The following is a 22,895-nucleotide window of genomic DNA, read 5'->3' as shown; positions in this document are numbered from 1 at the left end:
CGGGCTCTGCGGGCCGGGAGGCGAGTCCGGGCCAAAGCCCGAGCCGCGGCGGGAGGCCAGAGGGCTGTGAGCGGAGATGGCGGCGGCGGCGGGGGCGACGGCGGCGGAGGAAGGGATGGAGCCACGGGCGCTGCAGTATGAGCAGACCCTGGTAAGTGAAGCCAGCAGAGCCCTGAGGAGTGTGCTCCCGGACCGCTGCTCCTGGTTACCCGTGGAAGCGCGAGGACGGGGACGGGGGCGGGGGGGGCTACCCTAACCCCGCCCCAGCCCTCTGAGCTGGGGAAACTGAGGCTCGAGGGCCTGAGAGCCTGGAGTGCTAAAGGGTGGAACGCTGCATGCAGGTTTCTGGCTGAGGCTGGGGGCCTGCAGACGACAAGGACTTCAGGTGCCTGTTCCAGGTGTCCTTCCCTTTACTGCCCCCACCAACGTTTTCTTTGCTCCTCCCCACTGCCACTTGGGTCCAAGTCTCAGCACCCTACCACCCCTTCCCAGCACCACTCACATGCTTGAACTTTCTCTTTCTGCACTGAGTCTCCACCATCTGAGACATTCCTTCTGTCTCCACTATGTGCATGGCACTGCTAGGAAGATGATCAGACCCAAACCCAGCTCCCGCCCTTACCCCTGGGAGCTGGCAATCCAGCACTAGCCGAAACCCCTCAGTGGATTCTCTGGAAAAATGTGGCCTGCCACCCTGGGGCACAGGAGCCTTACGGGAGGATGGGTCAAGCAGGAGTTGGGACCTTTGCTCATCTGACCCTGGGTGTCCAGCCCCACCCCCACCCCAGGGCTGTCCCTCAGTGTCATTAGAAGCAGGGGTCCTGGGATCTGCGCCGACTCACAACCACCACTGCAACTTAGTGTTTGAGAAACCTTTTGCTTCTGCTTGTGTCACTGGGGTGGGGGACCCAAACTCTAGGGAAGGGAGTGGTCTTGTAACTCTTTTTATCAGCATGGGCCAGAATTTGCCCAGGAAGGAGGCAGGGAAGGAACTTCTCCAGGAGAAGGGGGCCGGCTGTATCTGAGGCTAGGGAGGTGCCCAGTTACAAGAAAGAGTGACTGGATGAAACACGATGACAGGAGAGGTGGCAAAGGTGAGGGTGGAGCAAGGGTAGGGGTAAGCCTCTGCACAGGGTGGGATGTGTCTGTCAATCTGCGTGGACGCTGGTCTAGCAAGCCAGGCACCAGCTACCTCTCCATCTCCTTCGCCCGGTCTCTCTCTCTGGAATGAGTTCTCAGGTCAAGCTCTCTCCTGGCACTCTGTGCTCCAGCCTCTCCCTCTTGTCCTTCCGATCCTTTGTCTTTTTGTCACTCACTCACCTCCCCCTCCTGCCTTCTGCCTCTTTATTACTCTACTCTCTCTCTTTTTCCTCCTCCCTTCTTCCCCTCTGGTTTCCTTCTCTCTCTTCTCTGCCCTTTCCCCTAGACTCTCTTTTCCCCTCTTTCTTCTCCCGCTGGTTCACTCTCGTCCCTTTCCTGCGCTCGAGCTCTCTTTCTCCCTCTCTCCCTCCTCTCTCTCTTTCCCTTCCTCCACCCCCCCCCAGCCCCAACAGGAGCCCTTTGTGTCCCGAAGCTCTGCGGGTGGCAGCCGGAATCTACTCCTCCCTGCCCCCCAACACACACCCAGCTTGGCAGGTCTAGCCACTGCTCAGCCACTCTCGGATCCCATCACCCCAGCATTCACGGTCACACTCTAGCCATCTGCTTCTGCTATCCCCCAACCCAGCACCGGTCTCAGGGCAGCTCCAGAATGGGGCTGAGGCCACCAAGCACTCTCTCCCCATCCAGAGAGGCTTTCCACTCCCAGCTGGGCTGGCAGGCTGGTGGGGGGTGGGTGTGGAGAATGGGGACAAGGGGATTAGGGTGGGTGGGAGGGTGCAGCTGAGTGTTCCAAGCCAGAGGCCCAGCAGGAACGTGATAAGGATTGGGGCCCTGCCTGTTCCTAGGCCCAACGCAGCTGCCCCCGTTCCATGAGGCCCTTATTGTTACCCATATGCCCTTGACCATCCCCTATTCTCTGACCTTCCCTCCTCCCACTTGCAGACTGCCGTAGGTTTTTCCATCTTTTCCTCCTCTGGGGCCTTCCCTCCCACTCCTCCTTAGTGCTCCGTGCCTCCCCAGGCTTGTGAGAAGGGGACCAATTATTCTGCCACCCCCAGAGCTGTGTCCCTGTACCGTGGCTGTCCCCATCACTCCAGCCAGGACAGCCCCCACGATCTGCAGTGTGCATTGTTCCCACACCCCAAGCCCAAGTGGGAAATATGGGTTCAAGAAGGGGTATATAATGTGGGGACTGGGAGAAGGGGAGTTGAGGCCCCAGGAGCCCTCCCTCCATCCCCACTCGGCCCATGTCTGCTGACCCCCATCTTCCCTGTTTCTCAGATGTATGGCCGGTATACTCAGGACCTTGGGGCCTTTGCCAAAGAGGAAGCTGCTCGGATCCGTCTGGGAGGGCCCGAGCCCTGGAGGGGTCCACCTTCCCCTCGGGCTGCCCCAGAGCTTCTGGAATACGGACAGAGCCGTTGCACCCGATGCCGTAGTGAGACCTGGGTTGGGACAGGGGACTTGGCTGTGCTGTGCTGAGGGGGTCCGAGACCATTAGAGCTGCCTTGGGGGGCGGGGCGGGGGGACAGGGGTAGGAGCACTTTGGTGCCAGCCTCCCCTTCTTCCCTTCCCTGCTCCCAGTCTGTACTGTACACTGCCATAAGTTCCTAGTGTCCAGGGTTGGTGAAGACTGGATCTTCCTGGTCCTGCTGGGGCTCCTCATGGCACTGGTCAGCTGGGCCATGGACTATGCCATCGCTGCCTGCCTGCAGGGTGAGGACAAGGGCTGGTGGGGAAGGGCTAGGGAGAACCAACCTGCCTCCTTTATGCCACACTTGTCCATTGACCACTTCCCCCGGCCAGCCTGACTGCCCCATCTTCAGGCATAATCACTGACACTCCCATAGGCCACAACTTGTTGCCATGCCTGTCCAACTGACCCTCTTACCTATAGTGATCTTTGTCTCCGTGCATGCCCTCTAGCCCCCTCCCTACCCCTTGTGCCTGTGCTCTGTGTGATATTCCCTGGGACACCTTGTCACACCAGTATGTCCAGTGGCCAGGCGGGGACTGGGTGTGCGCTTCGGAGCTCCAATGGCACATCCTCTCCCCACAGCTCAGCAGTGGATGTCCCGGGGCTTGAACACTAACCTCTTACTCCAGTATCTGGCCTGGGTCACCTACCCCGTCGTCCTCATCACTTTCTCTGCTGGATTCACACAGATCCTGGCTCCTCAGGCTGTCGGTACAATAGAAGAGAAAGAGAGGGCAGAGATGGGACCTCCTGAAACCGGCACATCAAATGACTGTCCTGGGATTGTGCCTTTCCAGGGTCCGGCATCCCCGAGATGAAGACCATCTTGCGGGGAGTGGTGCTCAAGGAATACCTCACCCTCAAGACCTTCGTAGCTAAGGTTATCGGGCTGACCTGTGCCCTCGGCAGTGGGATGCCCCTCGGCAAAGAGGTAAGTGCAGGTTAGGGAATAAAGGAGTCCATCAAGTGGAGGAAGAAGCCAGGCCAAGGTCAGGGTGTGCCCCTTCCCCACTCACCACCTGCCCCCACCTCCCAGGGCCCTTTTGTGCATATCGCAAGCATGTGTGCTGCTCTCCTCAGCAAGTTCCTCTCCCTGTTCGGGGGCATCTATGAGGTAAGGGGGACCTTGGGAGAAGGCAGAGGGGAGGGATGGGCTGCTGAGCCCACACTAACGCCGACTCCCCTTTCCACCGCTCTCGCCAGAACGAATCCCGGAACACAGAGATGCTGGCCGCCGCCTGTGCCGTGGGAGTGGGCTGCTGCTTTGCGGCACCCATTGGAGGTGGGCAGTCAGGTCAGCCCCAGCCCTGCCCTTGGGTCTGAGACGATAGGCCAGGCCCAGGCCTCAAGGGGCGCTCTCCTTGCCCACACCCCGCCCCCGCAGGTGTGCTCTTCAGCATCGAGGTCACCTCTACCTTCTTCGCTGTGCGGAACTACTGGCGGGGCTTCTTTGCCGCCACCTTCAGTGCCTTCATCTTCCGGGTCTTGGCAGTCTGGAACCGTGATGAAGGTGGGGGGACCTGGGGCATGAGAGGAGCCCTGAAATGGCTCAGGTGGGGACCTCCGAGGCTACAGCCACCTCCCTCTGCTACTCTGCTTCCCTTCAGAGACCATTACGGCTCTCTTCAAAACCCGGTTCCGGCTTGACTTCCCCTTCGACCTCCAGGAGCTGCCAGCCTTTGCTGTCATTGGGTGAGGAGCCGAGGGAGCTGAGGTGGGTCAGAGAGGAGGAGGTAAGAGAGGGGAGACCTCCTTTCACCCAGGTGCTTGTTCCCTCTCCAGTATTGCAAGTGGCTTCGGGGGAGCGCTCTTTGTCTACCTGAACCGGAAGATTGTCCAGGTGATGAGGAAGCAGAAGACCATCAACCGTTTCCTCATGAAGAAGTGAGTTGACTCTGGGGCACTTAGGGTTGTGTGAGGGTCGTGGCCTGGGGGAAGGGGGGTGACAGGTGAGATGGTAGATAGTGGCCCAGTCAAAAACAGGCACTCAGTGGTGTTTTCCAGACTGAACGTTTTGACTTTTATTTGAATTACCTGAAAATTGTCTCTTTTGGATTTTTAGTCAGTGGCAGAGGGCATTTTGGATCAAAGGCTAAGGCTTCCTGTAGGCTCTTGGCCTGGCCCAGATAGCAATGCTCCCTGGAGAATGTTTGAGTCTTAGTTCTTCCCTCGTGGAGCACAGCTCTCTCAGTTGTGACCCTGAGGATTGGGAGTGGGGAGACCTGAGACATGACTTCTGTTGGGACTGACGTCCTTCAGGGAAGGGGCAACCAACTGAACCTGCTCCCTTTGGCACCTTCGGTCAACTTCATGAGTGACCCCGGCTTCCCCCAACACTGACCTTCACTCTTTTTTTTTTTTTTTAACCTCTTTATTGGAGTATATGTTGTGTGACCTTCCCTGTTAAGTCACCTCGGAGAAACAGACAGAGGCAGAAGAAACTTGAGCGTGAGGGGAGGCGTCACGGCTTAGAGGTGTCCAAAGAGGGCTGGGGGGATGAATTTTCTGCTGGTGCTACCCACTTAGGGAGTCAGGAGCCAACAGAAAGGCATTTGGGTTCATTATAACCCTGGATGGCCATCACCCTCAGAGACGTGGTATCATGGATGGCAAAGGGGGCCTTCTTTCAGAACTGTGTGCTTTTATGTAAGAGCCAAGGCCCTGCTGTGACCTCAGCCCTGAGGTATGTGAGGGCACCCAAGCCTATCATCATTCTGTAGTAAGTATTTGATGCTATGAAATCTACATCTCTAGACGCCTGCTCTTCCCGGCTCTGGTGACCCTGCTCATCTCTACTCTGACCTTCCCCCCTGGCTTTGGACAGTTCATGGCCGGACAGGTAACCCCAGGCAGAACAGGAACTTGTACTTTCTCTTGGGATGCATCCCTTCTAAAGCCAACAGTCCCTGCTCTCCTGTGGGCCCCTTTCCTTCATCCTGTCTGTCCCCCAGCCTGAGGCACCCTGTTCACGTACAGCTCTCACAGAAAGAGACACTGGTCACCCTGTTTGACAACCGGACGTGGGTCCGCCAGGGCCTGATGGAGGAGCTTGAGCCACCCGGAACCTCACAGGCCTGGAACCCACCACGCGCCAACGTCTTCCTTACCCTGGTCATCTTCATTCTCATGAAGGTGGGGCTCCTTACATATGTATAGCCAACATAAACTTACTAGGTGTGGGGCACTGTTCTAAGCGCTTTCCGTATGTTAACTCCTTTAAGCCTCACCACAATGCTGTGAGAAAGGTACTATTAGTACCCCTGTTTTAAAGATGGGAAGTCGAGGCACAAAGAGGTTAAGTAACTGGCCCAAAGTCACACAGCTAGATGGCAGGGTGAGGATTTGAACCCAAGCCACCTGGTGCCTGAGTCCTCCTTTCCTTCACCTCTGGGGGATTCCAAGATAGCTGGGAAGTTTGTGCCTGACTGATAAGCAAGGTAGGCTTCTGGGGTGGAGCTGGCAGCTGCCTGGGGCCTGGAGGTGTCTCTACCTGTTTGAACGACCTCCTGCCTGCAGTTCTGGATGTCTGCACTGGCCACCACCATCCCAGTGCCCTGCGGGGCCTTCATGCCTGTCTTTGTTATTGGTGAGTCCTCAGCTGCGGTTCTCCCAGCCTGCACCCTCTGGCTGCCCCCTGGCTGTCCCCTGTCTGCCTGGGAGCGGGTTTTGGTCCAGTACCTGCCCCCGCCCCCGCCCCCGCCCCCGCAGGGCAGTCCCCTGCACTGAATGACCCACCGGCCCCCTCCCCTACCCTCTGACCCTCTCTCTTCCTAGTGTCCCTGCCCACCCCCTCCACTACCTGTTTCAATTCCCACCCCCCTCCCTGAAGGAGCAGCATTTGGGCGTCTGGTGGGCGAAAGCATGGCTGCCTGGTTCCCAGACGGGATTCACACAGACGGCAGCACTTACCGGATCGTGCCTGGAGGCTATGCAGTGGTGGGTGAGTGCTGCAGGTCCCCGTCTGTCTTGGAAAACCCCTGGCTGGGCCACAGGGCCGGAGGCTCTGGCGCCCCCTGCTGGCAGAAACCAGGCTTCTCTCGGCGGCAGAAGCCCACTCCCCAGGATTGTACTGGGCAGCCCAGAGGGTCCCTACAGGACTGGCGGGTGGGGTCATCTGGGGCCTGGGCACCCTGAGGAGACTGAGGGTGGCTGTCCCCAGGGGCGGCTGCGCTGGCAGGAGCAGTGACACACACAGTGTCCACGGCCGTGATCGTGTTCGAGCTCACAGGCCAGATCGCCCACATCCTGCCTGTTATGATTGCCGTCATCCTGGCCAACGCCGTTGCCCAGAGCCTACAGCCCTCGCTCTATGACAGCATCATCCGAATCAAGAAACTGCCCTATTTGCCTGAGCTGGGCTGGGGCCGCCACCAGTATGGAGGACTGGGTGACAAGGGGGGAGCGGTTGAGGGGCAGAAGCCACCCTAGGACTCCCTCCCACCCACCTCCAGCAAGGTCTTCAGCCAGTGAGGCTGGGAGACCAGCCACCCTGCTCCCTCCTGGCCAGAGCTGCCCTTGTCCACTCCCTGGGGGAGCTGTGGCTGACCCACCCCATCAGAACGAAGGCAGTAGGTACACCTTGGCCCTTTAGCCCTTGTCCCCGTAGGCTCTGGGGCCTTCCTCACGGCCCTGGGATAGTGGTGCTCCGGGCTACCCTCCCCATGCTGATGGCAAACCACGTGCCTCTCTCTGCTCTCAGGCAGTACCGGGTGCGAGTGGAGGACATCATGGTGCGGGACGTTCCCCACGTGGCCCTCAGCTGCACCTTCCGGGACCTGCGGTTGGCACTGCACAGGACCAAGGGCCGCGTGCTGGCCCTAGTAGAGTCCCCTGGTGAGACCAGGAGAGGGCCCAGGTGCTAGGGTCATCTGCCCGGGTCGCTGCTCAGGAAGGGGGAGGGGCAGGAGCTCAGGACCAGTCTCCTTGGTTCCAAAGGCAGTAAGCTAGCAAACCCAGCCAGGGTTTCCCTCGGGAGTGTGGTTTGTGTCCAAGGCCCCACACTGGGTGTGAGAGAAGGTCAGGGGGGTAGGAGGGCCTCACCCCCAGCTCCTGAGTCCTCCCACCTGCTCTATCCAGAGTCTATGATCCTCCTGGGCTCCATCGAGTGCTCACAGGTGGTGGCATTGCTGGGGGCTCAGCTGAGCCCAGCCCGCCGGCGGCAGTACATGCAGGAGCATCGAGCTGCCCGGACCTCTTCCCCCTCCGATCAGGAGAGTCCCCCCAGCCCTGAGACCTCCCTCCTCTTCCAGGTGAGGGGAAAAGCCCCATGGCAGGGGCACCCAGACTTCCTAAATGTCATTGTGTAGACTGTTTGGGAGGGTGACTTAGAGGTGGTCCAAGGCCACGGGCTCCCCAACCCCTTCCTCCCTGTGCAGGTGAACACAGAAGACTCGGGCTTCCCTACAGCCCGGGGGGAGACTCACAAGCCCCTGAAGCCTGCTCTCAAGAGGGGGCCCAGCAACACCATGAACCTCAAGGAGAGTCCCACAGGTGAGCCCATCTGCTAGCACGACGGAGCCAGAGACCAGCCCCGGAGATGCATTAGGGTCCCTGCCCAACCTTTTTACTGGAGCACATCCCAGCTAAGAGGCTGCCCAGATGGGCCAGGAGCAGAACCAGGACACCTCTCCCCTTGCCCTCCTCACCTCTCCTGATCCTCTCCAGCAAAGATGACATTGCCCTCAGGGCCTTGTGTTTGGGAACACAGGGAACATGGAGCAGGCAGGCATCACCCTCAGAAGCCTCTTCTGTGGCAGTCCGCCCCCCGAGCCTGCTTCAGAGGTGAGTGGTTAGAGCCTCTCCATCTGGCTCTTTCTCTCCAGCTCTCTCTCTGACGCTGAGACCACCTGTCTGTTAACCCTGCAGTGCCTGCCTCCACTCTCCCTGCCCTTCTTCCCTCCTGGATATCAGCTGTCCCTGCATTGTGCCCTTCCTCCCAGCCCCACCACTTTCCCTCACCTCCCTCCTCCCTATAACATCAACTCCTCTTCTCTCTGGTTTGGCGCTAACAAAGTTGGAGAAGTCGGAAAAATGTGACAAACGCAAGCCGAAGAGGGTCCGAATTTCCTTGGCGGTAAGTGCTCCCTCTCTTCCTGCAGCTCAGGAGCACTAGACAGGGAGGGCCGGGCTCTAGGCAGGGTAAGCTTCCCCTGAGCTGGTGAGATACACCACCTCCCCCAAGCCCCTAGCTGCCAACCTTCCTTCCTCTCTCCTAGAGTGACTCGGACCTGGAAGGCGAGATGACCCCTGAAGAGGTAAGGTGTGACTGGACTCTGGACTCTTCTTCCTGAGTGTGTTCGGTCATCATGTTGGCTGCTGTCCCCATGGGAGGGACCATGGGGTAGGAAGAAGGGCAGGCCAACTTTCAAGGAGGTGAGAGCAGCTTTTGGTACTTTCTCCCTAACCCTCCTAGTCTTGTCCCCTCAGATTCTAGAGTGGGAGGAGCAGCAACTAGATGAACCTGTCAACTTCAGCGACTGCAAAATTGACCCTGCCCCCTTCCAGCTGGTGGAGCGGACCTCTTTGCACAAGGTAGGGCCAGAGGCCCAGGGCCGCCTGGGCTCTCAGGAGCACAGGGTGGGGAGCTAAGTCCTCCCACAAGTTTGGACTCAAGCCAGTGGGGAAAAAAGAGACAGGAGAGAGTGGGCTCTGTGCTAAGATGTTTTTCAAACACATTGCTTCAAACGATGGGAGGCCAGGAGCAGGGCCCCTTAGCCTCTTCCTGCCTATGGTGAAGCCAAGCATCATTTTTCTTCTGCTCAGCCTTGCCCCCAGGGAACTCTGGACCAAAGCGGCAACAAAGACAGGGCTGGAGCTGGGTGGAAGCCAGAAGGCCTCTGACCTTCTAGAGTCAGAGCTAGGCAGGAGGCTGCCAGCGCCTGACAAGGCTGATACACCCACGCTGAAAAAAATGGGTGAGAAATAGGCAGGATAAGAAAATCTAATAAACAAGCGAACAAACATCCAAGTAGGATTGGGGACACTGCAGAGAAGAGATAAACAAAGATGAGAAGTGCCTAGTGGGGGGCTTGGAATGTCAGACCCCAGAAAGTCTGACTCAGTGTAGGCCAAAGGAAAACTGGTAGAGACACAGGAAGATAGCTCAGCAGAAGGGCACAATGGCCTGCATAAATGCAGAGAAAACTGGAGTGCAGACAGGTTGGCGGTGGGTGAGGCTGATGCTAACAGAGGGCAGGGGCTGTCTTTGCAGGACTGCCTCGGGCCCCCCAAGAATGGCGCAGCCGGCATCATTGGGCACCTTCAGGCCTCTGAGCGAAGGCAGGGAGTACAGGCACACCCAGCAGGCTGCTTGGGCAAAAACCAGGGGGGCTTAGCTAAACTGTTGACAGATTTAACGTGCAAGCCTCTGAGCACATTAGACGGGGAAAGGGGAGGAATTTTCCCAAGGTCTGCAGCTAGGGCAGCTAGCTTAGACACAAACTGTGCCCAAGAGCCAGCCTAGTGCAGACAAGCAGGGCAGGAAGAACAGGGGACGAAAACAAAAAAGCAAAAGGTAATAAAGGAACGTATAAGCCTTTGGGTAAAGACCTCGGATCAAGATGAGTGGGGAACTGCAGTGCAATTGCAAGAAAAAAAGAAGATAGGCCTGTGAATAATACATTTGGCTTTTATTTAAAGCCTTTCTTCCTAAGACCTCTAAAGCGTTTCTATCACCTTACTTAATCCTCAGACGTCACACGATGATCATGATAATGCTGACGTGTTTTTTCTTAGTGCCTGCTACCTGCCAGGCAGTGGGCTAAGCTCTTCACATGTTTAATTTAATCCTCACAACCACCCTATAAGATGGGTATTGTGATATTCTAGTTTTTCTATTCTAGTTTTTTTGTTTTTTTGTTTTGTTTTTTTTTTTGTCTTTTTGGCGGTACGCGGGCCTCTCACTGTTGTGGCCTCTCCCGTTGCGGAGCACAGGCTCCGGACGCGCAGGCTCAGCGGCCATGGCTCACGGGCCCAGCCGCTCCGCGGCACGTGGGATCTTCCCGGACCGGGGCACGAACCCGCGTCCCCTGCATCGGCAGGCGGACTCCCAACCACTGCGTCACCAGGGAAGCCCCTCTATTCTAGTTTTTATGAGGACATTGAGATTCTGAGAGGTTAAGCAGGTTGGCCAAGGTTACACAGCTAGTAAGTGGCAGAACCAGGGCTGGAATCCAAGATGGTCTGACCCAAAAGCCTGTGGATTTAACCATGTTAATACACAGGGAAGCTGAGGCAGTGAGGAGGTTACTTGCCCGAGTCAATATAGCAGAGTCAGGCCCAGAGGCCAGATTTCCTGGCCCCAATCCCAGGATTCTTTCAGAAGGCAAAACTGACCCTCTTTCTGTCAATGCACTGTTTCCAAGCCCAAGAAGTATGGGCCCTCCAGTGGGCTCCCTGGTGTCTAATTAAATGAAAATGAAAAAGAACAAAGTAGGTGTTTGTTGCAAACTTAAAAATCAGAGGAAGAAATGAAGCCTTTGAGGAACCAACTAACAAAAGTATAAAGAACTGAAAGTGATAAGAACATACAAGATGAGAATTCAAAATGTCCTTGTAGGCCTGAGGAGTCAGTAAGTAGTAGCCCAGTGAAGTCCAGGAAAGGAACATGCAGAGGGAAGAGGAATACACTGGAGACTATTTAGGAACCTGTGCCACTGGACGTCCCCGTACCATCAGAGTGCCTCATTCATTCAGGGCCGCCTGCAGAGCAGCAGTGGGTGGAGGGGGGAAGCTAGAGTGCCAGCGGGCTGAACCCGAAACCTTGTCACACTTCTTAGCCTCTGTGCCTCACTTTCCTTCTCTGTAAAATGGGATCGTTGTGCCAACATAGGTTTTTCTGAGGATTAAAGTTGATAACATGTGAAGCACTTAGAACAGTGCCCAGCACATAGTAAGTATTCGATACATGTTAGGAGTTACTGCTACTACTTATACTGAGAGGTGAACAACAGGAGACTTTAAAAGATGGTGTCGTGAGGGAAGGGCTGAAGCGTGGAAGAAATGGATGTTCTCAGAAAAGGATGAGTGATTATCTGAGGCTGGAAGCTGGGGTGGCTGGCGGCATCTGAGGCTGGAAAGACAGGCTGAGGCGAGTTTGGGAAGGGTCTTAATGGGCCATTCTGGGGAGTCTGGGGGTCTAACTCAAGTTTGAGAAAGCTCTTAGGATGGCAGAGCCAAGTTGGAGGGAAGGGAGGCAGAAAGCAGAACCCATTAGGATGTTGCAGCCCTGTCTGGCGAGGATGGTGAGGAGGTTGGGGGAAAAGTCAGAAAGTCAATCCGTAAGGCTTAGTGGAACAAGTGGTTTGGAACTCTAAAAAGCATATAGTCTGCCAGAAGCTCACTCTGATTAGGTTGGTGGAGAACAGAAAATCAATGGGAACTATTTAATAGGATCCTTGGGAGAAGCTGAGAGGGATTATTAAATGATAAGGCAAGGCTAAGGGATTATTGAAACAGGAAATATAACGATATGTTTCCCTCTGAAGTCTTACGAAGAAATTAAAGATAACTTGTAGCACATAGGATTCAAGTTAGATATGAGGAGGAACTTGCTAACCACATGACAGTTATGACATAGGCATGGAAGGAGCACAAAAAAGTGTATTCTAAAACTGAACTTCTATCTCTTTTTATAATTACTGTCATGTCTTAGATGGAGAATTTAGCACTGTATAATAAAACATTTTTAAAGTGTTAAGATGATAACAGTGAGTTCTGAGTAAGTGGTACTCAGGAAGCTGGGTTATTAATGCCCATTTTGATTCAAATAGTAAGCCAAAACACTTACAAGTAAACTCAAAACAGTGCGATAAATGATGGGCCAAAAATTCCAGGAACTGCTGAGTCAGTAGTGTTTTTCAAGACATCTGGCCCAAGAAAATCCACTTAGAGCACAAGGGGAACTGCCTGACAATTTCTGAACCCTTGGTGATTACATTCGAAAGCCTGGGGGGAGGGCCCGAAGCAAGAAAAACATGGGGGGATGGGCGTGACTGTTGTCCTCCTGGACTGCAAGCTACATCTCAAAAGGACCCGGGATGCTACTTGGGCCCCAGAAAAGGCAAACTGTTTGAGAGATGTAGAGTGCTACAGGCCAAGATTGGAGGGGTACCAAAACTGGCCAGCCAACTGAGAGCCAATGGGAAGCATGTATCGGACGCAGAGGTGAGTTAGGGGCAGAGGATTCAGGACCAATACCCCTAAGGGGGAGTGGGGTGCATGTGGAACTTCGGTCCATGACTAATTGGACAGCTGCATGGGATGACTGGGGCTGTGCTTCCTCCTGTAATGTGATGAAAAGTGAGCTGGGGCTGCAAGGCCACTTCTTCCTGGTGACCTTGAGCGAGTCACTTCAGCTCTGACCTTCATGTTGCCTCTCCTGTAGAATGGGTATCGTACTTACTTCTCAGGACACTACTGAAATTAAATGTTAATGTAGGAAAGACCTAGCCCGGTGCCTGGCCAATCATCTGATGTCGTATTTCAACAGTTGTTCTCTCCTCTGTCCTCCTTTCTAACGTGGGACAAAGAAGCCTTCCTCTGTCCCTTGCTCCATCAATGTAAGCAACATAAAGATTCCCACTATCAAGCTTCTGAGGCCTGGTTACAGAAACATTCTGTTGTTCTTCTTTTTCCTCCAGTGGTTCTGTCCCCTTCCTCACCATCCATCCTCACCCCTTCTACTGCCCCCCACCACCTTGTTCTGGGTCCCTCTGGCCTATAATCTAGAGCTGTCCCCTCACACATCAAGTCCAATGTGTTTTCTCCCCACCCCGCAGACTCACACCATCTTCTCACTGCTGGGAGTGGACCATGCTTACGTCACCAGTATTGGCAGACTCATTGGAATTGTCACCCTAAAGGAGGTGAGATGATAGTGACCACTTCCACTTCCAAAAAGGCTCAGAGGCTTATGTCCAGCCACCTGGGGAAGTGCTGGGGAGGAGTCTGAGCAGGGAGCTTCGAGTCCACACATCTGATCCTCTCACCTTTCCAGCTCCGGAAGGCTATCGAGGGCTCTGTCACATCACAGGGTGTGAAAGTCCGGCCGCCCCTTGCCAGCTTCCGAGACAGTGCCACCAGCAGCAGTGACACAGAGACCACTGAGGTGCATGCACTCTGGGGGCCCCGGTCCCGCCACGGCCTCCCCCAGGAGGGCAGTCCTTCTGACAGCGACGACAAGTGCCAGTGATCCCCTCAAGGGGTGGCCTGGGATGGCAGTGGCCATGGCTGTCGGCCCAGATCCTGCAGCTCTCCTGTTCCTTCTGCCTTGGGAAAACAGGAGCTCCAGCCCCGCTTCCAGGCCTGGGGTGCTAGCGTCTCCTGGCTCATCCTACCTGAAATCTGACCCAGTGCCCACCTGCAGCAAATGTTCCAAGGGCAGGAAGGTCGGCACTGCCCTGACATGACCCCTGCTCCCCCTTTGAGGGAAGGGGTAGAACTAATATGGGTTTATACTGGAACCTCCCGTGACCAGATGTATATAGAGATTTACAAAGATTTTTATATTAATTTAATAAAACAAATCCTTAAATAGAACAAAATAAACACCTAATGAGCCACTTCTATGTAGAATGCTTTTGCCCACCGGCTCTTGTTCTTACCTCGGGCCCCCTCACCTGCCAAAGCCTACAAGGCTCCAGATCCAGCAGCCGCCCACCCCCCGGCAGCCATAAAACTCCAGAGCCTGCTGCGCGTGGAGCGCAGGGTCTGCGGAGGCCACCACCACCACTTGCTCATCAACACCCTGGTTGGGGCGCAGTCCCCCAGTAAGGTAGCTTTGGCCTTTTGTTCAGCCAAGAAAGGCACTACCCTCTTTCCTCCCCAAGGAGAGACGCTCCCTCATGACTGTCACGCGTTGGCACCATTCCTGCTGACAGCTGCCCAGCCACCTGTGTGGCCCCCTCGTGGCCCTCTCTGGAAGAACATCCAAATCACGGCTCCGTGGCAACCAGAGCCATCCCCTCTTCCAGCTCCACCCTAAAGAGAACTCTCGAGTGAATGGGGCAGCCCCCGGGCTGAGAGCCACCAGGACCCTGCCCACATGTCCTACAAGTAGCTGGGAAAGGGCCCAGACCCCGCCAGGGGGGCCAGGGAAAGGGCCGAGAGTACAGGCCTTCATCATTCCAGTGCCTCCCAGAGAAGATCCGACTGAAAGAACAGACCAAGACCCCTCTTTAGGAAAAAGAAGATTTAGAGATGATGGACAGGTGAAGCACAGCACGAGCCCAGCTGGGCGAGGGGCCCTTGGGGGGACAGCTCAATCCAGAGGCTCCAGGAGGGTCAGAGCCACCCCCCACCCCGGGCGGGGGCAATTCTGTCAAGCACTACACATGGACTCGGAGGTGAGGAGAGAAGCAGAGGAGAGGCAGGGGGAGGGGGTGGGGAGGCAGGGCTCCCTCCCACTCCACCCCACACAGCCCAGTCACAGCTGCCCCCATAGGGGTTCACATCACCCAAGGGGGAAATGTGCACGTGGTGGTATTGATTTAAGAACATGAACATCACTGTCTGCCACAGCTGTAGCCATGCCCCAGGGGCCCCGGGCAACCCCCGGCAAACCCCAGGAGTGGGGGCAGGACATGCGCCCCCAGCCTGGCCCCTGCCTCCTCTGAACACTTTCATGCAAACACACAATGGAGGAGTGAGTGCTCCCAGGAGCCCTCCAGGCTTTGGAGCTCTGCTGGAAGCCTCGCCCGTGCTTGGGCACAGAGGCTCTGCCCCCAGCAGCGGCCAGGGGACACATGCCACCACCGGGCATGATTTGGGTCACTGTTCCTCTGGCTCCACCTCATCCTCGTCTAAGGACACCACCCCAGAAGAAGCTACGTCAGAGGCTTGCCGCTGCCGTTCCCAGCTGCTCGCTGGCGGCAGGCAGAGCGGCTGGCAGTCCTTGCAGGGGGCTGGCTCCTCCTCAGCGGGAGAAAGGCAGGACTCTGTGAGGGGCGAGTTGTAGAGCGAGTCCTGGGCCTCCAATGGGCCCAGGCTGCGGAAGGCACTTTCCCGGCTGTGGGGCAGTTTGGCGAGGAGCAGCTCATCGCCCAGCAGCTGGGAAGCCAGGCGGGCCGGGGAGCCCAACAACCCGTCCTCCAGGCTGCACAGACTAGAGCACAGGGTCTCTGGGGACACGGTCTGCGAGCAGTCGCTCTCGGGTTCCACGGAGCCCTGGCGCATAGGCCGGGAGAATCGGTGGCCGGTGAAGAGGTCCTGGAGGTGGGGCCCCAGGGGCAGCTGCCCAGCCAGGTCTGCAGGGGGAGAGAAAGAAGACAGCCCTGCTAGCCCCACTTCAATTGGCCAACCTGGAATGGAAGCCACATCCTCTCAGCTCCACCCTCACAGGAGCTGAGTAACTTGGAGCAAGTCACTTAACCTCTCAGTGCTTCGATTCCCTTAATGGTGAATTGGGGGTTATAAATTTACAGGGTTCTTGAGAGAACAGACTCTGGTACACCATATGAAACAAAATACACAGGGATACCATACATGGTGCAGGTTGTTCACTGCACAAGGGGAGCCTGTCAAAGGCAGTGAGTGAGGGCTGAAATTCAGCACTCACTCTACCCACCAAGCAACATGCTCTAGCATGGGTCTGTGCCCACCAGATAAAGACATGCCTTTTTCTAATTTGCACAAAGATTCCACATAGGCTAGTAGTGGCCTTGGATAAATGTTAGTTATCATCATTATAGCAGGAGTCAAAGCAAGCCTGGAACTCAATTAAACAAAAACGCTTGTGGTTCAGGCGTCCAAATCAGTCCCCTCTAGACCACAGCAGCAGTCTCCAATCTGCTCTAATGTATCGCCCACCTTGGAGAACTTGTTAATTAGCTGGAGGGGTCGGGGCGGGTAGAGGCAATGATCTTCAAAGGCAAAGGCCGGGGGGGGGGGGGGGGGGGGGGGGGGGGGGAAGGTGGCCTGTGAGGTTTGAGCCCAGAAGCTACAGAGAAAGTCAGCCATGTGGTTCAGAGAATGGAAGATGAAAGGAGGGCCTCTGCACAGCTGCACGGCCCCCCGCAGGGTCCCCTCTGCATGCCCTGGCCCAGAGAAAGGTCCACAGGCAGGCCTTGGCTGGAAGGCAAGGATGCTGAGCTGGAGCCAGCGGCCCTGTGGGCAGTCCAGGCCCAGCAAGCCTTCCTGTTTGCCTGGGGCCCCAGCCCTGTGAGGAGCTGTGCTGCTGCACTGCGGCTCCTCTGCGCTGCCACAGCCAGCCAGAAGCGGACCCTCTCAGAGAGCAGCTGCTGAGAATGAATCAGTGAGGTCTCTGGGACTTTTTTTTTTTTTTTTTTTTTTTTTTTTTTGTGGTACGCGGGCCTCTCACTGTTGGGGCCTCTTCCCATTGCGGAGCACAGGCTCCGGATGCGCAGGCTCAGCGGCCATGGCTCACGAGCCTAGCTACTCCGCGGCATGTGGGATCTTCCCAGACCGGGCACGAACCCATGTCCCCTGCATCGGCAGGCGGACTCTCAACCACTGCGCCGCCAGGGAAGCCCTGGGCCTTTTTTTTTTTCAGGACTGCAAAGCCCAACTGCACAGACAGGCAGAGAAGGCTCAGCACCTGTGGAAGAGGAACCACTCCATTTCCAACTGCTGACTGCCCACCCACAAGCGTAGATAGCCCACCTACCCCTTGAATGTCAAGGACCACCTGGACAGAGTCTGTCCCTCTCCTCTCCCCTTCCACAGATTGAGGACATTCTGGATCTCCCCTTCCAAAACAAAGGCCAAGCTCTGAATCACAAGGCCTATCAGGCAGTTCCAGCCCAGCTGGCAGCACTAGCAATGGGATGTCCCCTCACCTGAGTCAGTTCCCCCAGCAAAGTCCTCATCATAGGATTCATCGGTGGAGTCCTCCCCATCCACTGATGACCATGCCCGGAGCTTGGCTTCTGCAATGGCAAATTGCTCGGCCACTCCTGAGAGGAAGGACACAGAATTCGTTTAGCAGAGAGAATGAACTAAGACTAGGGCTCACCTTGGACACAGGAGAGGGTAGACACAGGGGTGTAGAAAGACTCCAACCCCCACATCAGGCCCAACGAGAGGCACACGAGCATCCCTGATAAACCCACCTGCTGCAAAGCGAGCCTCTTGTTCACCCTCACTGAGGTCTGAGTAGGAGGAAAAGGCTGATTCTAGGGCAGCAGGCGAGTCACTTGGCTTGCTCCAGCCCTTCCACTCAATGAGGTGAGCCACTCGGCCCTGGGCCATGGCAGTGGGCTTGGTCACGTGGTCCTTCACTACCTGGGAAATACCTGAAGGTGGGCCAGAGCGAGGAAAGCTGGTAAGGGGAAAGACCAGGGAGCATCTGGGAGGGAAGTGGTAGGGTCCACATGTGCCCTTGGGTGGGAGGAGGAGGCTGGGATTCATCTGAGAAAGAGAGGAAAAGGGAGATCCCAGCAAGAGCTCACAGGATACAGTCCCCAAGGGCATGTGCAAAAGGGCAAAGAAAGGACCAAATGGCCAGAGGCACGGGAGAGGGTGCATACCATGCAGGGAGGATCTGGCCAGCGCAGCAATCTCCTGGATAGTTAGGGCTCTTCGGGACTTGGGCAGCATCGCGACTGTGTCTCCAACATTCACCTTGGGTGACAGCATGAGAGGGTGAGTGCCCCTCTGACAGCAGTGTCCCCCAGATGCCCGTACTCCACCCAAGGCATCAAGCGGATGTGGGAGCCGAGAAGAGATGCCAGAGCATCTCAGATGTCCCAGTGGCTGCTGGGATATGTAAGAGGGTAAGAAGCCAGGATCAGCAAACTGTGTCCTCCCAGGGAGCAACAGAGACTCCGTCAGGCCCAAAGAAGCAGAACTGCAGCTAACCCTCCACCGTCCCAGCTTGCAGAGGGGAGGGAAGCAGGTTGGCAAGTAAACGGAGTGGGGCCTTTGAGAAGAGCAAAGAGGAGGGGACAAGGGTATGGGAAGAGGGACTTCCCTTCAGGTCCTCTCTCCCTTGCCCCTCTCCTCCTCTCAGTCTTCTGACCCCCATTCTAGCTGTTTCTAGAGCCTACAGCATGACCAAAACCAAGCCCAACACCTTCTCCCCATATCTGGCCCTGCTTCCAGATTTCCTGACTTTGCATCACCCCACCATTCGCCCATTCAGCCTGGCTCCAAACCTCAGCTCTCCCCTATCCTGCTTACCCGTATCTGTTGTTAAGACCTAATGATTCCATCGCCAAACTGTCTCTCATACTACCCTCAACCATTCCACTCCCACTGCCACTGCCCTTCCTCAAGGGCAAGCCCTCAGTGCCCCTTGCCCATATTAGCACAAGTGGTGGTCCCCCAAGTTCCAACTCACGCTGAGACTTGGAACACACTGTTTTCTCAGCCCAGAATGTTGTGTATGTAAGTGTTCCCCTCCCCCCTTCCCATGACTGTCTGGCTCTTTCTCATCTTTGAGGTCTTGGCTGAAATATTACTCTCTCAGAGGGCCTTCCTGGCCACCCTACCAGTAGTCCATCCTCCCTCTGCAGTCTGTAACAAGTCACCATCCTCAATCAACGTACCCCATGTGTGTCATTATGGTCTATTTCCTGTGTTTCCTTATTTCTTGTTGATCTTTAGCTCTTTGAGGAATTTGGTCTCTCTTGGTCACTGCTGTACCCTTGTGTTTAACATAGCACCTGGTACACAGTAATCTCTCAAAATACATAGGCTGAATGAATGAGGCAAAGTATAAATGTAAACAAATAATTTTCCTGGAGTGCAACTGCTCACAATATGTCCCTATTTAAAATCTTTCCTGGACTCCTCCAAGGCCCAGTGAAGCACAAGCTTCACAGTCAGGCACTGAAGGAACCCACTACGTGAGGCCCCGGCCTCCTTCCAGGCCTGCTTGGAATCCACCACTGATCTCCTCTGCCCAGTAAAAGTCCACTTCCCCACCTTCCCTCCAGGCAAAGGAACGCAGCTTTCCCCTGGGCGAAGAATGCCATCCTTGCCTGACAAAATGCTCCCTACCATTTAAGGCCTGACCCTCAAGTGCCACCTCCCATTACGTTTTCAGTCCAGTTTCTCTCTCTGTCCTCTTGGATGCCTGCAGCCCCACCTTAGCGATGCCCTTGCATCTCTCCTGAGGGATCTTGGGATGGCAAAGCCTGAGTCTGATTCACCTGGGTTCCTACCTCCACCCTACCCCTGGCTCAGCACTCCTTGGCAGCCCGGGGAAACGTTTCCCTCAATGAATGAATGAAGTCAGAGGCACACGCCCCCTCCTCGGCATTGCCTAGCTCTCCTCCGTTACGTTCCCACCCCTCAGAAGAGGGACTCCACCTGCCCCTTGACCTCAGGCCCACCCTGTCCCTCCCCTTCAGTACCTGGCTGACAGCGCCCCCAGGGTGGTGCCGGCAGCTTCTGGCCAGGCCTGGGGGGAGGAGCACCTGGTGGGTGTTTCCTGGCTCGCCCCCCTCCCACCCATCAGTCCCCCCAGCCACCGCCATCCTTGCCTGCGCTCACGCAGCTGCGGCCCAGGCCCAGAGAAAAGGTGTATGTCTCCCTGGCAACCCATCACCATGCAACAGGGTCTCCAGGGATACGGCCCGGGATGCGCTGACGTCAGGGCCCAAGGCGCAAGAAAGCCCGCCCGCTGGCACAGCGCCAAGCAGAGCAGACCGGCATGGGGGCGGCCTTGGGGCCCCGCCGGCCGGATAGCGCCTCCGCTCGCTCGCAGGAGAAGGGAGCCAGGAGTAGGCTGGCGAAGCGGGGTGCGGCACACCCTCCCCACTACCAAAACCAGGGGCCCAGCACCTCTGGCAAGTCCTGGCTGTCCACTGAGGAAGGGCGGGAGGACCGGCTCCAGCCTCGGAGGGTCCGAGCAGATCCCAAGGAAGATAGAGAGAGGCCCCGAGGAAGTTCGATCCACTCCACAGCCCACGCCGGATCCGAGGCCACTGAGGGGTGGGGGGAAGGCTTTTCAGCGGGGCTCCCACTTCTGCCGAGATCCCCATTTTCATCCGGGGTTGCCGTTCCATTTCTCCATACCACCTCCCCCACCTCCCAGAATATAAGCATCCACCTGGAGCGCTCCGCAAGTCTGAAAGCCCCCATCCCACAGCCCTGAACTTCAGGCCTCCGGTTGCCCTTTTGTGGCAGCCACTCCTCACCATCCTCCTCAAGATATATCGTGTCATCAAAGCCCTAGGTATGAAACCTAAACTTTGATAAATTCGGAATTTTCTCAGGTTTCTCAGCCTACCCATTTCTCTTGGAAAGCACACCACAGTCTTCCACCACCATCACCACCACCAACTTGGACCCTTTACAGGCTTGCTCTGGTTCCCTCCTCTCGCCAGCCACAGCTTGTGCGCAGCCCTTTACTCTTCTTTTCTGACAAACCCGTGATTTTTTCTGACTTTCGCCCCAGTCCCCTAAGGCTTTTTCTTAATGCCCTGTTCGGCCCCAACTTGGTTGCTCCTATTTCAGCCTGGTTCCCAAAATCTAAGCCAGAGTAATTTTCCTCTTGCCACATAAGCATCCTACTCCTCAGCTTCCCATCACCTCCCAAATCACATCTGCGTCCCTGATCTCACCTCTGCGACTTGTCTGACAAGTCCATCGTCCTCCAGGCCCTTCACGCTGCCACAGAAACATTTTGCCCAGCACAGAAATCATAGGCATGCTGGCTGTGTTGATGCAGAGAACCAAAAGCCCAGAACTGCTCCAGGCTCAGCTCCCAGTTCTGTTCCTATTTTGGCTCCGGATGCTGAGCCAGTCCCCTCCCCACTTGGAACCTGTGCCTAGTCACATAAGGAGAACACTTCTGCCTCATGGCTTTGAGGAGGTGGGAGTGCCAGGGCCCAGCTGAGCTCTCTGGAGCTCAGGGAGATGAGGCTCATCCCCTAGACAGTGCCAACAGGCAATGTTGTGCCAACTGACCTTTAGCTGGAGCAGCCGTCTCTGTCCCTGAGCCTCAGCCAGCTGGTGGTCCCCAGAAATGCTACCAACCAGAAGGAAGACACAAGGTTACAGGCCATCCCTGGCTGCCAGCTGGTACCTAATCAGGGCTCTTGAGGCTAGTCATGAGGTCAGCCAAACTCTCCTGACTAAAGGAGGGATGACTTCCTGAACTCTAAGCCTTAGCAGGGCCAGAGGAATCAGAGCAGCCTGCTGCTTCTCAGCTTCAAAAGTCATGAGATTAATTTAGGACTACAAATCCCAGAATTCCTCATGTGAACCCAAGTAAAGTACAAATCTCAGCTAGAGTCTCAGCTCCAAAGAACCTCAAGTACCACACATACTAAGGCCTGTGTGACTGACCGCCTGCCCTGAAAGCCCAGGACCCATTCCAAAGCCAGCCCTCAATGTCACAAGCTCCCGCCTGGCCTAAGGCGTGGAGAAATCCATGACACTGGAGTTAAGTAGGCTGGCCCACCTCAGACACTAGAACTACGGCCAGGCCCCAGCGTGCACCACCATCTGTGGGAACCAAGGCCCAAGCAGGGATCAGCAGTTGTGGGAAGGATGCCTTGATAGCCTCCCTTGGGCTCCTGTTTCCCTCCACAGGGTAGGGTGATTTTTGTTTCCATTGGGAGTGGGGTAAGGGAACTAAAACAGTTTTAAGAGGTGAGAGGTGATCAGGTGCTCACAGGTGCCCCCAAATGGGGCCGCGGTCCACTTCATCAACCTGCAGACTCTAAAGCAGGTAACAAGTTTAGTCAAAAACTCCGTGGTAGGGAGCATGGCCAGCGTTTCCAGACTACCTCCTGAAGGGGGTTGGGACACAGCTCGGAGAGGCAGGTTCCCAGCACAGGGCCACTCCCAGGACAGTGAGAGGAGAGATGTAGGCAGAGGGGGGTGATCGTGAGTGGGCGTGCAAGGCCAGTCGCCACGGGCTGGAGAGGGTTGACCAGCCCCTCTCTAGGCTGTGCGCTTCCTGCCACCCTCAGCGGTGGGGAGTCAGGCGGAAAGACCACGAGTCCACCCCGCAAAGCCCAGAGGCAGGCAGCAGGCCTTTAGGAGCGAGCCCGAGTCGGCTAAGCCCCCTCCCGGCTCGGCCCGCTCCCTCCTCTTGCCGGGCCCGCCTCCCCAGTGCAGGCTCCTCCCTCTCCCAACACCAGCCCCCTCCTCAAGGCCCCCCCCACCCCCCCCCCCCCGCGGCCCGCGCACCGGGCAGCCGCAGCCAGACTCCCCAACACCGGCCCGGCCTCCGCCTCTTACCCTGACCCGCCGGGCTCCGAGAGCCGATACAGCCCATGGCCGGGCACCCAGGCACGCTAGCCCGCGCTCGGGGCCCGGGCCATCGCCTTGCAGAGGGTCGGGCCGCGGCCGCCACCGGGGAGGGGAGAGCCCGTGAGAGGGGAGGGGGTGGGAGCCGCGCGTC

At 56.5% G+C, this 22,895-nt stretch overlaps 2 protein-coding genes across 2 annotated transcripts; one reads left to right on the top strand and one right to left on the bottom strand.

Annotated features, from left to right (window-relative positions):
* The first annotated feature begins 70 nt into the window (after positions 1 to 70).
* On the top strand, positions 71 to 14,132 carry CLCN2 (chloride voltage-gated channel 2). Its single transcript, XM_065876786.1, has 24 exons — positions 71 to 151; positions 2,383 to 2,539; positions 2,686 to 2,817; positions 3,161 to 3,289; positions 3,376 to 3,509; positions 3,615 to 3,692; positions 3,782 to 3,860; positions 3,963 to 4,088; positions 4,186 to 4,270; positions 4,361 to 4,462; positions 5,333 to 5,417; positions 5,555 to 5,710; positions 6,095 to 6,164; positions 6,408 to 6,518; positions 6,738 to 6,951; positions 7,278 to 7,411; positions 7,655 to 7,827; positions 7,954 to 8,068; positions 8,286 to 8,359; positions 8,592 to 8,651; positions 8,794 to 8,832; positions 9,005 to 9,109; positions 13,357 to 13,443; positions 13,575 to 14,132. The coding sequence occupies exons 1-24, from the start codon at positions 77 to 79 to the stop codon at positions 13,767 to 13,769; spliced, it is 2,715 nt and encodes a 904-aa protein (XP_065732858.1). The 5' UTR covers positions 71 to 76; the 3' UTR covers positions 13,770 to 14,132.
* A 626-nt stretch (positions 14,133 to 14,758) lies between these two features.
* On the bottom strand, positions 14,759 to 21,198 carry FAM131A (family with sequence similarity 131 member A). The gene is made up of 6 exons (XM_065876827.1): positions 21,106 to 21,198; positions 20,324 to 20,466; positions 18,064 to 18,157; positions 17,647 to 17,829; positions 17,374 to 17,490; positions 14,759 to 15,822 (listed from the first exon to the last, which is right to left on the bottom strand). The coding sequence occupies exons 1-6, from the start codon at positions 21,191 to 21,193 to the stop codon at positions 15,347 to 15,349; spliced, it is 1,101 nt and encodes a 366-aa protein (XP_065732899.1). The 5' UTR covers positions 21,194 to 21,198; the 3' UTR covers positions 14,759 to 15,346.
* Positions 21,199 to 22,895: the final 1,697 nt, after the last annotated feature.

Source organism: Phocoena phocoena, chromosome 4 (genome assembly GCF_963924675.1).
Source record: "Phocoena phocoena chromosome 4, mPhoPho1.1, whole genome shotgun sequence".
In the NCBI taxonomy this organism is placed as follows: domain Eukaryota; kingdom Metazoa; phylum Chordata; class Mammalia; order Artiodactyla; family Phocoenidae; genus Phocoena; species Phocoena phocoena.
This window is presented reverse-complemented; position numbering and strand designations above follow the sequence as displayed.

What these genes read in the sequence shown, in the direction of transcription:
- CLCN2 (XM_065876786.1), top strand. Translation starts at nt 77, where the DNA reads ATGGCGGCGGCGGCGGGGGCGACGGCGGCGGAGGAAGGGATGGAGCCA. An exon ending in CCTGGCTCCTCAGGCTGTCG is followed by an intron (nt 3,290 to 3,375) that starts GTACAATAGAAG and finishes GTGCCTTTCCAG; the next exon opens with GGTCCGGCATCCCCGAGATG. An exon ending in AACCGTTTCCTCATGAAGAA is followed by an intron (nt 4,463 to 5,332) that starts GTGAGTTGACTC and finishes CTACATCTCTAG; the next exon opens with ACGCCTGCTCTTCCCGGCTC.
- FAM131A (XM_065876827.1), bottom strand. Translation starts at nt 21,193, where the DNA reads ATGCCTATGATTTCTGTGCTGGGCAAAATGTTTCTGTGGCAGCGTGAA. An exon ending in GGCCAGATCCTCCCTGCATG is followed by an intron (nt 17,830 to 18,063) that starts GTATGCACCCTC and finishes GCCCACCTTCAG; the next exon opens with GTATTTCCCAGGTAGTGAAG. An exon ending in AGAGGCTCGCTTTGCAGCAG is followed by an intron (nt 17,491 to 17,646) that starts GTGGGTTTATCA and finishes CCTTCCTCTCAG; the next exon opens with GAGTGGCCGAGCAATTTGCC.